Source organism: Balaenoptera musculus, chromosome 3 (genome assembly GCF_009873245.2).
Source record: "Balaenoptera musculus isolate JJ_BM4_2016_0621 chromosome 3, mBalMus1.pri.v3, whole genome shotgun sequence".
NCBI lineage: Eukaryota > Metazoa > Chordata > Mammalia > Artiodactyla > Balaenopteridae > Balaenoptera > Balaenoptera musculus.
In genome coordinates, this window is record NC_045787.1 from 169,927,965 (window position 1) to 169,944,661 (window position 16,697).

General features: G+C 57.3%; 2 protein-coding genes across 2 annotated transcripts; one reads left to right on the plus strand and one right to left on the minus strand.

The window, feature by feature from the left end:
• Positions 1-2,257: 2,257 nt before the first annotated feature.
• OAZ1 (ornithine decarboxylase antizyme 1) lies at positions 2,258-5,930 on the plus strand. Its single transcript, XM_036848610.1, is given in 6 exon segments — positions 2,258-2,494; positions 3,902-3,959; positions 3,961-4,047; positions 4,461-4,633; positions 5,067-5,152; positions 5,376-5,930. Coding segments are annotated over 6 exon segments (684 nt in total). The 5' UTR covers positions 2,258-2,348; the 3' UTR covers positions 5,510-5,930.
• A 2,189-nt stretch (positions 5,931-8,119) lies between these two features.
• PEAK3 (PEAK family member 3) lies at positions 8,120-12,635 on the minus strand. Its single transcript, XM_036847392.1, is given in 8 exon segments — positions 8,120-8,483; positions 8,485-8,632; positions 8,635-8,658; positions 8,661-8,880; positions 11,281-11,503; positions 11,652-11,778; positions 12,553-12,607; positions 12,609-12,635. Coding segments are annotated over 8 exon segments (1,188 nt in total).
• Positions 12,636-16,697: the final 4,062 nt, after the last annotated feature.

Sequence of the window (16,697 nt, forward strand, 5' to 3'; positions counted from 1 at the left end):
TGCACACACAGGGATAGAGCAGAGGAACATGGTCCCCATCCTGTGTCATCCTGTACCAGGTCACTCTCACCTCCCCGACAGCAGGCAGAGAGAGCTGTCCCTAGAACCGGAGCCCACCCTCCCCACGAGGAAGAAGTGACACTGCTCCCCATATCCCCGCCCAGAGCTGGGGGCCCTGCAACCCCCGGAGACCCCACGGTGACTTTTCCGGACACGTCTCACCCCGACCTCATGTACACCCATTTTCTCCTCCACCCGTTTTTTTTCCCCCAGCTGCTGCAGTTTGTTTTTTTTACCAAGAGGTTACATATTTTTCCCCTTTCCACCCACAGTGATTCCAAATTAAAGCGTGCTTTGGCCAGCAAGGGCGCAGGGCCTGCTGATGAAGAAGGAACCTCCCACCCCAAGTCCTGGGTCTGGAGTTTTCTGCTGGTTCCCCTGGACTGCAGAGACCTGGACGTGGCCTAAATGTCATCCCCCAGAGACTGGCCTGGCATGCGAGGCATTCTTGGAGACATCTCCCTGGACCAGGGTCTGCGTGGCTGCTTGAGCCCACTGTGCTGGCAGTCAGCTGGGAGCCCTGTCACCCCCTGGCCTCAGTCATGGGGGGTAAACACGGCTCGACCCAGTGACCAGTGGCCAGCCATGGGCAGTTACAGATCCTGGACTCTTAGCCCAGAATCGCCCGTCTGTGTAACACACCCGAGAGTTGCCATGAGGCAAAGACCCAGATTTCGAAACCCATAGGTTCTTCCAGCCTCAAGAAAATAGAGCCTGAATAATGGTACACCAGGGACTTCCCTGGCGGTCCAGTGGTTAAGACTCCGCGCTTCCACTGCAGGGGGTGCAGGTTCGATCCCTGTTCGGGGAACTAAGATCCCGCATGCCATGCGGTATGGCCAAAAAGTTAAAAAAAAAAAAAAAAGCATACTAGCCTCACAAATAGTGAGGACACTTAAGTGGCACCCTAAGTGGGTCGGTGGGAGTGAGCCCTGGCAATAAAAGAAACACTGAAAACAATAAAGTTAACTACAAATTCATCTGGTTTTGGTTTTGACCATGAGCGGCAATTCTAAGCAATGTCATTCATTAAATATTCTTTCTCTGGTAAATTTCTTTGGTTGGCCTAACATTTGCAATTATTACAGTCTCTGTTGAGTTTTAATAATGTACATACAGAAGCTGTAAATTAGATGTTTGTATTACTTATAAATGCTGTATACGTAAACAATAAATTCTGCATTCCACATGGAAGGGTATCTGGAGACACACAGGGACTTCGCCACATGCTTTGGAGAGTAAATTTCTATCAGTTTTGTAATAATTCAAGGTCCTTTTGCAGAAAGTTTGTGCCTCTAACCCCAACGGACACAGTAGCTTGGAAATAAAAATGAGATAAAAAGGACAGGCAGGGATTGTAAAGACAAAGAAACAAGTAGGAGTTACTTCATTCCATGTAACTCTTCAGAGACTCTGTGCTTAAAACGTAAAAACATGAAACAAAGTGGGACCTGCAAGAACAATATTTTTGCTTGGGGCAAATTTTAGTTCACACGTGAAATATCTTTGTGAGTTTATCTGCAAGGAAAAGCATTTTTGCTTAAGTCCAAATGTGACGCGAAATATTTTCCTGAATTTGAATAATATCTTTGACATTTAAAGTAAACTGTAAATTGTTTTAACACGTGAAAGACCGAATCCAGAAACACCATTATTAGGATCGATCATTATGAGGTTATTACTGAAAATAGTTTTGTTCTATGGGGCGGTGTGGGAGCTGGGACCCTTCTCTCCAAATACCCGGGGCCTTTGTCGCCAAGAGCCGCTAAGGGGAGGGAGTCCTTTAGAGGGAGGGGACCCTAGCGAGGGCGACAGGGACCACCGCGGAGACGTGGCCACCGCGAGTCCCCCGAAAGCGGGCGCAGCGACACGCCCAGGCCCCCAGGCCCGGCTGCGGGGCGGGGCGGGGCGAGGCGCGGCGCGGCGCGGCGCGCGGCGCGCGTTCCCGACGCCACGCCGGCCCCGCCCCCTCCGCGCGCCCGCAGAGCTAAGACGGGGAGGGGGAGGGGGCGGGACCCGACGCGTCCTGCTCAGTCCGAGGCGCGGCCCCACCCCGGGTCCCTCGCCGTCTGCCAATCAGACGCCGAGAGGGGCGGGCGCTCCTGGGCTTCCTGGTGGCCCCACTCCCTCGTGCGGCCGCGTTCCCGCGGCGTGGGGGGGGCGTGGCCTGGGCGCGGTACGTATAAAGGCGGGCGGCGGCGGAGGCGCCATTTTGCGAACGGCGAGCAGCGGCGGGGTCGCGGAGAGGCGCAGCGGAGGTTTTCCTGGTTTCGGACCCCAGCGGCCGGATGGTGAAATCCTCCCTGCAGCGGATCCTGAACAGCCACTGCTTCGCCAGAGAAAAGGAGGGGGATAAACCCAGCGCCACCGTCCACGCCACCCGCACCATGCCGCTCCTCAGCCTGCACAGCCGCGGAGGCCGCAGCAGCGAGAGGTGAGCGCCCCGCCCCCGCCCGAAGCTTCCAGAAGCGCCGCCGCGCAGGCCCGCAGGCGGCCGGCCGCGGGGCGCCACGGAAGTCCCGGGAGCGCGAGGTCCGCCCCTTTGTCGAGGCCACAGTCGCGGCGGGGGGGGAGCAAAGGGGGTCTCTGATTGGATTGAGGGGCCCGCAGTCTACTTGGTCGGATTGGGGGGGACACGAGGATTTGCGGTTGGATTGGGGGGTCGCCAGGGTATCTGGTTGGGATTGGGGAGCACGGGAGTCCACGGTCCGGTTTGGGGGTGGGAGGTTCCGGGGTCGGGTTTGGAGGGCGGTCGGGCCGGCGGGTCGCGGGAATCTGCGCTTTGCGGGCGCGGAGGTTTTAAGCGCTTAGCGGAGCGGCCCTTCCCCCTATCCCGCGCCCCGACGTGGCCCCGGGACGCGGCCGCCCTCGCGGTCACTTTTTAGCCCCGAGGATGCGCGGAGCTGGGCGGCGCCACGTAGACGGCGCCCGGGGCCCTTCTCGGCGTGGCGGCCGGCCCGCCTCTCCCCCGTAGGACGGCTGGGTCGAGGGCGGTCGTGGCCGGGGGCGGGGGTCTAGGTGAGCCGCGCTCGGCGCGGATCGCGAGCTGTTTGACCACGGCCCCGGGGGTGCTCTCGCGCGGGCCTTGAGCCACGATGCCGACGCCCGCGGGTCGGGCGCCCCGGATGGGAGCCGAGCAAAATGGAGGCGACCGCGGGGCCTGTTGACACTGCGCAGCAAATGGCTGCTGGCGCTGCCGGCTGCGCGATTGTGAAAACCTCCCCCGGGGCCGAGGGCCGCTCTGCCGAGATGACGCAAGCGGAGGCCTCGGGGTGCGCGCGGGAGGGCGTCTGCGCGGGCCCGTCTCCGCTGCGCCGGCGGGGACACCGAACTGGCCCCGCGCCTCCCGGCGGGTGCCGACGACGAAAGGGCCGCAGTAGGGGCTGCTTCAGTGGAAGGACGGCTTTGCTGGACTCCTAAGAAGGCTGTTAGAGCTTCAGGTCTGCTGGAGACTGCAAAGTGGAAAAGGGGAAGCTGAAGCGCTGGACTTAGAAGTGGGAAGTAGAACCTGGCGCAGGGCTGGGTGGGGCGACACTTAGCGCCGGTCAGAAGATAGTTAAAGGGTAGAAGAGGCACCCAGGGGACGGGTTGGACCTTACCAGCGTCACCACCTGAGGAGGTGGATTTGAGGGGCTTCTTGTTGCTGTGGCTGCTGACCAGACGGAGGCAGATGTTGACTCTGCACCCGGCGTAAACATTGCGCTTGAAAGATGGAGGCGCGTCCCAGGGACCTGGGCTCTGGTAGGCCTTGGTCTTCCGCTTGGCCTTGCTGGGGCTCGGGGCCCTGTCAGCGGAGGCGGGGCGTCTCCCCCAGTGCTGCTCACCGGTGCCTTTCCTCCAGTTCCAGGGTGTCCATCAACTGCTGTAGTAACCTGGGTCCAGGGCCTCGGTGGTGCTCCTGATGTCCCTCACCCACCCCTGAAGATCCCAGGTGGGCGAGGGAATAGTCAGAGGGATCACAATCTTTCAGCTAATTTATTTTACTCTGTAAGTATCCTCGTTCCTCGGACCCCTGGGTACGTGAGGTGGGGGGGAGAGAGTAGCCAGACCCACAAAATGTTTTATGCACCTTTCGTGTGCCGGGAACTCTCCACATGGTTTTCCTGAACCCAAGATTGAAGGAACAGAGGTGCAGACTGCAGCGCAGGCTTTGACTGAGTCTCTAGTAGCTGTTGGCAGCTGCTGTTTGTGCTCAGCCTGGGGCTCCTGCTCTGGCCTTGGGTGGAACCACCATTCCTCAGAGGCCCGGGAGGCTCCACACCCAAACAGCGCTGCAGGGCGTGGGGTGAACGGTCATATGGGTGCTTTTCTGGGTTTTCCAGACTGTCAGGGTACCAAGGGGGAAGATCCCCAGGCTGTGAAGGCTGGCGTTCAAGGTTGGATTTGGTTTTCTTCCGCAGGATAATCGGCTGAATGTAACAGAGGAACTAACGTCTAATAACAAGACGAGAATTTTTAACGTCCAGTCCAGGCTCACGGATGCCAAACACATTAACTGGAGAGCGGTGCTGAGCAACAGCTGCCTCTACGTTGAGATCCCAGGCGGCGCTCTGCCCGAGGGGAGCAAGGACAGGTGAGGGCGGGCCTGTGTGTGCCTGGGGGGCAGAGCGAGGCAAACCGTGTTTGCACCTCAAAGTTGGACTCCAGAGGAGGGAAGCCTGAGTCAGGAGCCAGGCGGTGGTTATTGTTTCCGGAGTGAGGGTTCCCCTTTTAAGCAGTGGACCAGCAGTATCACCCAAGGGACACCAGGGGCCATCTGTGGTTGTCACATTGTGGGTGTTGCTCCTGGTGTCAAGTGGGTGGGGCCAGGGGTACCCCACAGTGCCCAGCATGGTCCCCCAGAGTGACCTGGCTCCAATGTCAGCAGTGGCAAGGCTGACCCTGGATTAGACCTGGGAGAGGCTGGTGCTCCCAGTATGCAGATGAGGCCACAGACAGAAGTGGGAGAGCTGGGCTAGGGCCCCTGTGGGGCGGCCGGGGCGTGGGCCCTGACGCTGGAACCTCAGCTTCGCAGTTCTTCTCGAGTTTGCTGAGGAGCAGCTCCGCGCTGACCACGTCTTCGTTTGCCTCCATAAGAACCGCGATGACCGAGGTGAGTGATCTCCACGCGGGGTAGAGGAGACGGGAGAGGCTGCCCACTGCCCTGGAGGCCAGGCCCAGGGTGGGGTCCACGCGGTGCAGGGGCCGCGCTACAGCCTGCTGGGCAGCCCCCTTGCCCTAGACTTGGGCCTTCTGTCTCAGGCGGTGCCCGGGCCGGCGGGACTCTGGGCCCTGCAGGCGGACGGGCTTCTGACCTGATGGTGTCTCCTCCGCAGCCGCCCTGCTCCGTACCTTCAGCTTTCTGGGCTTTGAGATTGTGAGACCGGGGCATCCCCTTGTCCCCAGGAGACCCGACGCTTGCTTCATGGCCTACACGTTTGAGAGGGAGTCCTCCGGTGAGGAGGAGTAGCGCGAGGCCCCTGAGGCCCCTGGGGCTCGATTGCAGACCGTTCCGTGTGCACTTGCTGCCGTGCCGCGGGCGGGTGGTGTGATCGACTGCGCGCTGACCTGCGTCAGCCTGCTCACCTGCTGGGTTTGTCCGCATGTCGTAATTGTGCAAATAAATGCTCACTCCAAATTAGCCGTGTATTTCTTGAAGTTTAATATTGTGTTTGTGATACTGAAGTATTTGCTTTAATTCTAAATAAAAATTTATATTTTACTTTTTTATTGCTGGTTTAAGATGATTCAGGTTATCCTTGTACCTTGAGGAGGAGTTTCTTATTTGAAGTCTTTTGGAAACAGTCTTAGGTCTCTTAACTTGGAAAGATAGGTATTAATCTACCCTTCTATTGCTCTCAAAAATCCAAATAAAACGATTACCCTTCCAAGACCTGTGTTGGCTCAGTGGTGTTGACAGGGGCGCTGTCTGAATGGAGGGCAGGTGGAGGGGGGGGCCGGGGCCGAGGGGAGGGGGGCCTCGAGGTTGCCTGGGGTTCAGGGAGCTGTGCGAGCGTCCTGAGCTGAGTGACTCCGCTACACACGCTTCTTTCTGCAGAGGGGTGGGGAAGCCAAGGGCCTGGTCTCATCTCTGCCCACAGCCAGCCTTGGCCTCCTGTGGGCAGCTCTGCCCTGGGGCTCCAGCCCAGCTGCTCCATACCTCGCCTTCCCGCCACTTCCAGGGCAGATGGCAGCCTGCCCCACCCCACAGCTTGGGCCGTCACTCCCCTTTCCCAGTGCCATTCCCTGGGGCGGCTGAGGCTGGCTGGAGCGGCCTGGTTCCAGTCTGAAGCTGTTCACTGGGTCCTGGGAAGTGGCGGGGGGCGGGGCAGGGGCTGCCTGGGACTTTTCCAGCTTGGGGGCGGGGTGGTGTCTAGCCGTGGGCACCCTGCCCTTTAGCCTTTGTACAGTGTCGTGCTGGGGCAGGAGCACTGCTGGTGGGTGTCCTGGCCGGGGCAGAGGTGGGGAGGTCTGAGGCAGCCAGAAGGCGAAGATACTGCAGTGGCCGGGGTGGGGGGGGGGGGGCTGTGGTGAGGTGGGGGCGGAAGGCGGAAGAGCTGCAGGGCTTTAGCGCCACCTGCTGGCTGCATCTGCGAGCGTGGCCCGGCGATTGACAAACAGGCTGCCAAGCGGGTATCTTTTACTGAGGAGGACGGGGTTTAGGGGGATTCAAGTATATTTGGGGGTTGGGTGGGCTATTCAGCTACCTGAATGATGATGGAGTTGGCTTTCAAAGGTTTGGGGAGACAGCTGTCTCCAGTCCACGTTGGCAGGGCAAGGGCCGAGAAAGGGGTTTGGAGTCGGGGTGTTGGAGGAGGTACAGGAGTCTGAAGCAGAGGTAGGGGGGAGGGTGTCTGCAGTGGAGGGAGCAACGGGCAAGCCCTGGAGGCCAGAAAGCACCTCCACGGATGGTGATGTGGCAGGCGGGGCTGGCCAGAGAGCATGCAGAGCCTTTAGAAGAGCCCCATTGTACTGTGAAGGCACTAGGGAGCCATGGGAGAGGTCTGAGCAGGAGAGGGCCCTGGTCATACCTGGGGGTCAGAAAGTTCCCCCCAGGATCACCATGGTAGGGTTGGGGTGAGTGAGGGGGCATGACTGGAGACCCCAGGCTACGGCCGTGGGGCCCCTCAGGGCTCCTATGTCCATTTTTCAGAGGTATAAACCGAGACCTCATTTTCTCCCTCAGGTCCCCTGTTGTATACCACTTTGTTTATTCCATCAGTTAAACGCCTAGCGCGTGTTCAGCCTGGCCCCTGCCCTCAGGGAACTCACAGCCTGATGGGTGAGGTGAACAGGTGACAGGTAAAAAGATGAATAAATACTTCCAGGTGGTGACAAGTGCTCGGGGAAGGCAGGGCGCGGAGCTAGAGAGGGCCCAGGAGGGGCAACTTTATGTGCTTAGAAGAGGTGAGATTTGGACAGTCTGGCAGAGGGAACAGGCCATGCAAAGACTTGGTGGCTGGACGGAATTTAGTGTCACAGAGGAACAGCAAGGAGGCCACGGTGGGTGGAGGGAGTAGGGGGGGGCAGGGCATGGGCACGTTTGGGCAGGTGAGCCCAGACCCCACTGGAGTGGGCTGGCTGTCTCAGGTTCCAGGGAGCCTCCCTCCCCCTGGAGGCCCCAAGCAGGTCTTGACAAGGTAGTTCACAGCACAAGGGGGTGTTCCAGGGCCAGGAATGCCTCTGATGCCGCCATTCGGAGGAGCGTCCACACTGTCATGGAGACAGTGGCCATCAGACCCCAGCATTAGAAGGGCATCCTGGCTTCTGCTGGAAGGCGGTAGGAGCGGTTCTACACACTGAGAGAGACATTAATTGTCGGGGGGTTCCACACCTGGAAGAGGGGTGGGCGCCTCTGGCATCAGAAAGCCTCAGCAGGCACTGGCCATTAGCCCCCAGCCCTGGAAGGGGGCACCTGAATTCTTAGGGGGCCTTGTGCCCAAGTTCCCAGCTGCATCCTCTGCTGGCCTTCTGGTCCCTTCTGGAAGGGGGCGTCCACCCTATCACCAGCCCCAGCCCTGGGAAGGGGGACCCGCCTCCTAGAGAGGCCCTGGAACAGGTGCATTGCTCATGGGAAGGATCAGTTCCACAGCAGCTCCAGGGCGAGGTACAAGGAGTCCTCGGTGGCCTTGGCCAAGTATTCACAGCACAGCCAGTCTTCCAAGCTGGGCACCTCCCCACCCACGGCCCGCTAGGCTAGGTGCAGGACCAGCAGCGCGTGGCGCATCCGCAGCCAGGACCCCAGCGGGGCTCCGTGGCCACGCAGCTCGGGCCCGGGCTCCCAGAGCAGCACCTGCAATGCACCGCGCATCCCGGCCGCCAAGGGCCGCGCGCGGGCCAGCTGGGCCACCAGGTGCTCCAGGCCCACGGCCAAGGACGTGGCCAAGGGAGTGCCCGGGCCAAGCAGCTCTCGGAGTGGGCGGCCCAGCTGCCGCACGTGGGCGGCCGGGGGGTCACGGGGGGCCGCAGCCGAAGTCCACCAGCAGCAGGCGCTGGGGCCTGGCGGCTGAGCAGCCCCGCGGTGCCGCCAGCAGCAGGTTCTCGGGCCGCAGCTCGGCCAGGGCCGCAGCCTGCGCCTCCGGGCGCTCCAGGGCTGCAGGAGCAGCAGGGCCACGGCCTTGCGAACTCCTCGGGCAGCTGCGCGCCTGTCTCCACAAGCCACTGGACCACTGTGAGCTCTGGCACCTCCGCCGCCAGCGCCACGGGGCTACTCCAGGGCGTCTCGGGAAGTGCGCCCTCGGGCGCCAGACCACACAGCTCCTGGAGGTTGAAATGCCGGGCCAGCGAGGCCTGTGGCCCTAGGCCACACGGGTGGGGCTCGTCTGCTCCTGGCTTGGGCACCTGCGGGACAGAGGGACCCTTCAGAGCTCCCCGCCACCAAACCAGCACAGCTCGCCCAGTGCCTCTACCTGTTCTGAAGACTTCCCACCCAACCCAACCTGCCCACCATCGCTGTATCCCTCCAAAAGCAGGGGGTTCGTGTTAATTCGGATGTTGGTCGCCAGTATGATTTTAAGGAAAGCTACACCAGGGAGGATAGTGTTTAGGGGATTGGACTTTCCACTCTGCCAAAGGGGCGGACGCTTGCCACTTGGTAGCAAGGGAGATGACAGCTAAGGTGCCAGAGCTGGGCTGTCCAGTAGAAATGCAACTTGGGCCACGGTGGAATTCAAATTTTCCAGTAGCCATGTTTTAAAAAGTGAAAAGGAGCAGGTGAAAGTAACTTTCTTTCTTTCTTCTAAAAAAAAAAAATTCACTAGTTTGTTTTATTTTTTAGATTCCACATACAATTGAAAACGTACAGGATTTGTCTTCTCTGTCTTATTTCACTAAGCATAATACCCTCCAAGTCCATCCATGTTGCTGCAAATGGCATTATTTTGTTCTTTTTTATGGCTGAGTAGTAGTCCATTGTAGATATAGTTCACATCTTCTATTGATGGACGCTTAGGTTGCTTCCATGTCTTGGCTATTGTAAATAATGCTGCTATGGACATTGGGGTGCATATATATTTTCTAATTAGCGTTTTCATTTTTTTCTGGATATATACCCAGGAGTGGAATTGCTGGATCATATGGTAGTTCTATTTTTAGTTTTCTGAGGAACTTCTAGACTGTTTTCCACAGTGGCTGCACCATTTTACATTCCCACCAACAGTGTACAGGGTTCCCTTTTCTCCACACCCTCTCCAGTATTTGTTATTTGTGGTCTTTTTGATGATGGCCATTCTGACAGGTGTGAGGTGATACCTCATGGTGGTTTTGATTTGCATTTCTCTGATTAGCGATGTTGAGCATCTTTTCATGTGCCTGTTGGCCATCTGTGTGTCTTCTTTGGAAAAATGTCTCTTCAGGTGTTCTGCCCATTTTTTTAAAAATAAATTTATTTTTATTTTATTTTTGGCTGCGTTGGGTCTTCGTTGCTGCGTGCGGGCTTTCTCTAGTCACGGCGAGCGGAGGCTACTCTTTGTTGCGGTGCGTGGGCTTCTCATTGCAGAGCACGGGCTCTAGAGGCACGGGCTTCAGTAGTTACAGCACGCGGGCTCAGTAGTTGTGGCGGACGGGCTTAGTTGCTCTGTGACATGCGGGATCTTCATGGACCAGGGCTCGAACCTGTTTCCCCTGCATTGGCAGGCAGATTCTTAACCGCTGCGCCACCAGGGAAGTCCCCTGCCCAGTTTTTAATTAGGCTTTTTTTTTTTGATACTGAGTTTTATGACCTTGAAAGTAACTTTCATAATCTATTTTATGTAATCAAATTTATCCAAAATGATATCATTCAACAGGTCACCAAATGAAAAAAGTATTAGTGAGATGTTTTACATTATTGTTATTATTATTGATACTGAGTCTTGGAGACCTGGTGTGTATTTGGTACTCAGAGCATATCTCAATTGGCACCAGCCCCACTTCAAGTGCTCAGAAGTCACCCATGGCCAGCAGTTGCAGTACTGAACAGCAAAGCTCTTTCTAGAAAGTAGGAGAGTATCAGCCCTGGGGATTACATTTGAATCACCTTGGGGCAGGGGTTAAAAAGGACAGGTGCTGAGGTAGAGCTCTGGGAGTGTGTAATTTAAAAATAAACTCCCCAGGTGTCTCTGAGATGGATGGAACCAGGATGGAGCTGTCAACTAAAGAACTCACAGCCAGCAGCAACTTACTCCCTCCATGCTCCAGTCTGTAAAATGGGTCCATAATAACACATTCTGCCGAATGGGTGAGGTTCCTCCAAAATGGTGATGTGTCTGACACTTGGTAGTCTGGTTTATTTGATGGGAATCTTTTTTTTCTTTTTCTCGGTGGTGCATAAAACAGAAGCATCTTATAACAAAACGTGGTGATGCTTGCATGAGGATTAGCTGAATGAAAGTGTCTAAAAGTCCTTAGAACAGCACAAGACATGAAGGAACAGTGCTCAGTATATTTTGTTGAAGATGATGATGGAAAGTGGGAGCTATCAGCCGGCTGTGGGTTTCTAGCGCCAGAATTCACGGGTGAGTGAGTTAAAATGCAGACTACTGGGGCCCTGAGAGTCGTGAAGGGAGAGTTTAACAAGACTCCCAGGTGATTTGAATGTAGGTCGCCCCACACCTGAGAAACGCGGTTCCAAGGGCTGACGGTGTTTGTTCGTAAGTTAGTTGCAAAATAAGCAATTGGGCCTGAGTCTGAAGAGCCCTGGGTTATGCCTTGGACGGGACACCGGGGAAACCTCCGAGGAGGCGGGGCGGAGGCGGGGCTCACGTTGGCAGCCAGGAGGAGCCACGCCTCCTTGTTCCTCCGCACCAAGCGGTAGTAGAGGGCGTCCTAGCTCTCCACGCGGGGCGAGCTGTCCAGGAGGCGTAAGCGGCGGCCGGGGCGGCAGGGGCCCGGGAGACCCCCCAGGAGCCGGGCGTGCAGCCGGGCGTACACGGCGCGGAGGCCCTCCAGCTGCCGGGCCTCCAGCGCGGCGGAGGGAGAGGCCCAGCTCGGTGTCCAGCGAGAAGAAGGGCAGCTCTGCAGGGGGACAGGCTGTCCCCGCCCTGTCGTCGCCTGCCTGGCTCTCGTCCACACTGCGGGATCCCAGAAGGGGCTTCTGAGGCTGCCCTGCTCGAGTGGGGCCGGGGCTGGGGGACTTGTGGGTGGGCAGCGACTGGGCCCTGGTCAGGGTCTTCTTGGTTAGGGGCTGCGGGTCAGTAGCGGGGCGCTCAGATGTCCGTGGGCAGCAGACCTGGGAGGGCAGCAGGCGGGCACGGACCTCACCTGTTGGGGGAGGGAGTGGGGGAAGGTCGTGAGGCCACGCAGAGTGGGGTCCTGTGCGCATGACTCCACCCTCGGCCATAATTCCTTCATCTCTAGAATGGAAACAATGGGGAGCTCCCTGGTGGTCTAGTAGTTAGGACTTGGACCTTTCACTGCCGTGGCCCGGGTTCAATGCCTGGTCAGGAAACTGAGATTCCACAAGCCACACAGCACGGCCGAGAAAAAAAAAAGGAAAAAATACCAACTCCAACTACCCTATGCCCTGTGGGGTAAGGATGCCATCTCCAATTTACAGATGAGGAAACAAAGGTTCAGAGGAGTGACAAGTCAGTGGCAGAGAAACATCTGGCCCAGCACAGGTGACCCCCACTTCCCTGTGTGGCTCTGGGCAGGTGACTGAGCCTCTCTGAACTCCAGTTTCCTCATTTTTAGAAGCTGGTTATCCAGCTTTTTTTTTTTTTTTTTTTTTAAACAAAGAGTTTTATTGAAGGTAGTTAAAAAGCTGCTATAGGACTTCCCTGGTGGTCCAGACTCCGCGCTTCCACAGTAAGGAGTACAGGTTTGATCCCTGCCGGGGGAACTAAGATCCCACATGCCATGCTGCACGGCAAAAAAAACGAAAAAAGAACAACAAAAAATCCCTGCTGTAATCTAGCTAAACCATCATGGGGCAGAGCGTTCCTTACATGGTAATGAAACACTCAACCTTTCTTCTCTGGCTGCCTCACCGGCCACCTGTCCCACCCCCACCCGGGGCCCCTCCCAGGCTCTCACCAAGGTTGCTGTACGTGGGCTGGGTCAGCCAGGTCGGGGCGTTGGCCCCCGGGGGTCTCGGTGGGTGGCTCTGGGTTGCTCATGCTGCTGGGGGAAGGTCAGAGTGCAGGGCATGTGTGGGAGGGGCCCAGCGCCTCCTGTGTGGCCCTGGGAGGGTTGCTTGACCTCTCTGGGCAAATGTCGCCCATCAACCTTTCAGGGTGGCGAGAAGGACCCTGTACTTTTGTGACATGGACAGCATGTCCAGCTGTGAGGACAAGACCTCAAGGGGGTGGGGGAAGAAGCTGGGGGCCGGTGACAATACCCAGGGAACCCATGCTTAGGCCTTGTCCCCAGAGCTTAGCGCTCTCAAGCTGTGTGGTTGCCAGCAGCAGCCTGGGCCCCAGCTCTGCCCCACCCAGATTCCAGGTTGCCCAACCTTGAAAAGCAGCTGCTTCTGCCCACTCCCTGCCCCAGCCCCCCTCCAGGAGCGCCCTACCTTCAGGACTGGAGTGACCTCGGGGCAGGGGGATCTTGGGGACAAACTCCCAATAGCTGCAGCCCCTGGCCTCCCGGACTGTCTGACCGGTTGCTGGCAGTGAACCGGAAACACCCAGGCAACTGTTAGACCGCAGGCCCCGGCAGGAGGGGGAGCTTTCTGCATTACTTCCCCATGAAGGCCACCCGGTTCCAGGGCTGAAAGCGGGTGGCAGGAGATGGGAAGACAGGCGGAGGTCCCAAAGTTTACACGAGGTGGGTGGCAGAGGGGAGCCCTGAGAGATGGGGAGGATCGAGACTTTTTAGACTCCCCCGCCTTTGGGGAGGGCAGGGAACCCCAGCAGTGACTGTTTAGGGAAAGATTTGACCAGGTGACCCTTTCGTCTGTGGCTTTCACTTCCTCCAGAGCCACTTCCCCTTCTGCAGGATCATCTGAGAAGCCTCCACTGCGCGTGCCCCCACCTCCCACCCATCCCAGGACCCTTGGCAGGTACCGCTCCATTTGAGCCCCAGCTCCGCTCTGACTTGCTGTGTGATGTTGGGCCAGTCACCACCCCTCTCTGTTCCAGCAAATAAAGAAAAGTGGCTCCTGCTTGCTGCCTCCTGACAGCCACGGAAGCTGGATTTTTCTTTAAAAATTTAATCAACTCACTACCCTTCCCCCCACCACCTTAATGCATTGATTTAGAAAAAGGCATTTGATATAGAATTACCATACACAGAAAATCAAGAAGGGTGAAAATCCAGGGAAAGCCAGACAGTGTGAAATTCTAGCTTAAGCACACACTGTCGAAGCTGTCTGGGGGCCTGAGGCTTGCCCTACATGCCCGGAGGCATGAGAGGTGTCTCAGCTGAAACCCAGCCTCTTCCCCTCTGTAATGGAAGAACCAAGAAATCACTGCAGATGCGAAGATGCAAAGACGTTCTTGCTTCCTAGCTTGAGTGTCTTTCATGCTGAGTTTCTCCCTCCGCCCCGTCTCGTTTCCCGTAGGGGCAGTGAGCCCAGAGAGGGCTGGAGTCCGTGCGTGGTCACATAGCAGGTCCAGGCTGGGCAGAGGGGTCCACAGGCCATCGCTGGGTGCCCCCTGGGTGTGGGAAAGAAGACAACTCCATCTCACGGAGTCCTCCAAGTGGGTCTCCTGCCACAGTTTGGGCCACACTGACCTGCTAACAGCCAGCTTCTCAAGTGTGAGGGTCTGTAACTTGATTCAATATTTTGTCTTTCCCAGCACTCAGCTTCTGTAATTCATAGAATTTATACTCTTTGTCTTAATCCATGGGGCAGCCCGTGATTTGGGCAGATTTCAGAATCATGCAGTCGGAGAATGGCGGGCTCGAGGAAGGATTTGCCAATTATATGGGACAAGGATTCCACAAATCCTGGGCTGCTCCAGGTGGAACAGAAGGGACCAGAGGTGCCAAGGAAGTGTCCTGCTCACTGCCCAAACCCCTGCTGACCATGAGTGCTTATTCTTTCCTTCATGAAACCCTGTGGGGTCACCTAGCTGGGCCACGCCTCCCATCCAGGACTAATTAGGGTGAGGCAAGCAAGGCATTCACCTCAGGCACAGAATTTAAGGTGATGCCAACAAAACAAAACAAAACAAACCATCGAGGTGGAGAGACTTCTGACCTTTTGCTACCTCTTGAATTCGCGAGAACAGGATTTTGGTTGGTGATGGCAGTTGTGGCCGTGACACTTGTGTTTTCCTCCTGTCGCCCTCCTGGGCCCCCCGCCTGTGCCCCCTCTCAGAAGGGGCACCTGTACTTCCTCCGTGCGCGCGTGGCCAGCCGGCCACCCTGAAGGTGTTCTGAGTGTGCTGCTGTCAGGGAGCCTGAGCTGCCTCTCCTCTGGGCCCGAGTTGGGGTATGGGTGCTCCAGCCCCTGGGGTGCCCCCGGCCTCAGGCTGCTCCTCTCCCCTCTGGGGACTCGTGTTCCAGCAAGTCGGGCGGGGCCCCTGCAGCGCCTCTGCTCTCCCGACCCCCCTACTCCGTCGGCACTTAAGCCACACGACAGAAGTCTGTAGCGGGAGCTGCACACACGCCCCTGGGCGTGGACCCCAGTGAAGCAGGTGGTTCAAGGCAGAGCTTCAGGGACTGGACGCAGAGCCCCTCACTCGACGACCTTCGTGCGACGTAGTGTTGTACCCACCTGAGTATTGTATCATATATCGAGCCTTCTCTGTATTTTAACAAGAAAGCAAAACACTAGTTTCCTATTTAAGACTTTAAGGGTTTGTGGGGCAGGCAGGGTTAACACGACACTTGGTTTTGTTTTCCTTTTCCTTTGGTTTCATGTGGAATGCGTGCTCCTGAGTGTGTGCATGGACGTGTGTTAGAGCCTCACCAGGAGATTAGGCTGTTGGAGGCCAAAGGGCGGCTTACAGTTCTCTGCTTTAGTCGCTGAATTCCTGAATGTTTTGGAGAAGCAGGAAATAGAAAATAGCAGATGTCATGTAGGAAAGAGGATAAACACGACAAAAAAAAAAAAAAAAAAAAGGAAAAAGGAAAAAGCAAAGCTCACACCCAAATGCACAAAACCTATTTTTTAAACCAAAGCACATTTTGAATGCGTATGGAACCTCAATGGGCTCAGAAAAAAAGATACTAATATATTTATCTCATTGTTTGTTTATATAAACTTTTACAGTTTCAGACCTCAGCAGATAAAAGGCCAGTCCCAGTGAACCCCAGCTTCCACCAGAGCCCCTTCTGAGTAGGCCCTGGGGGGGGGTGGCGTGGAGACCCCTGAGCCCTCCTCCCAGCCCGGCCTCTCCCAGCCCAGCTGGCACCACAGAGCCTGGGCCCGTGCTAACCCGCCCCAGGCCTCCTGGCCAGACCCTGGTGGTCCTGCCAGCTGGCACAGCAGGGGTGGCTGTCACTTGTGGCCGCAGGACCTGAGCCTGGGCTTGGGTCCTTGGGATGGAGGTGCGCCCCCATTCCGCTGCTCTGCCTGTGACCCTCGGGTGGGTTGATGTGAGGGTCCCTCTCATGCCAAAAAGCCAGGACCTTTGCGCAGCCCCGTGAGCTCCAGCGGGTCCCCGCCCCCTGAGAACCCCCACCTCCACCCCGGCCGTGGGAGGGGCTCACTGGGCAAACACTGCACGGACGGTGCAAACGCTCTGAACAGTGTTGTTTTTGTATCAATATGTCTGTGCAGTGACGAATGTATTTATTTCTCAGACTTGGGGCGAGTGAGTGGCAGACCAGGCTCCGACACCGCCGGGGCTCCTCCAGGACTGCAGAAAAGGTAAAGAAGGAACGACGAACCTTTAAGCAAATACGAATCTCAGAGACTCGCAGCATAACCACACACCTCAGCCTGTGAAATGAACAATCTGTACCCAGATGGACTTTCAGAACCTCACACAGCCGTGGGCTACCCCGACTCCCACCCTTCAGAATGCACTGGACTGGCCGTGTGCAGGAGTGCGATCCACCAGGGACCCCAGCCGCCCTGCCCGCGGCCGTCGGGAGTCAGGGTGAGGCCTGGGCAGCCGGGAGGGCAGGGTTCAGGGCAGAGGCGGCCGCATCTGTCCTGTCCCCTTGGCTTGGTAGGGGGGGACGAAAGCAGAGGTGCCAGGCCTCAGAACAGACCAGGGATCCCAGCCCTGCCGGCCCCCTGCAGGGACCAAGGCCCTCGCTCTTCCCCAGAGCCAAGTCGGGCA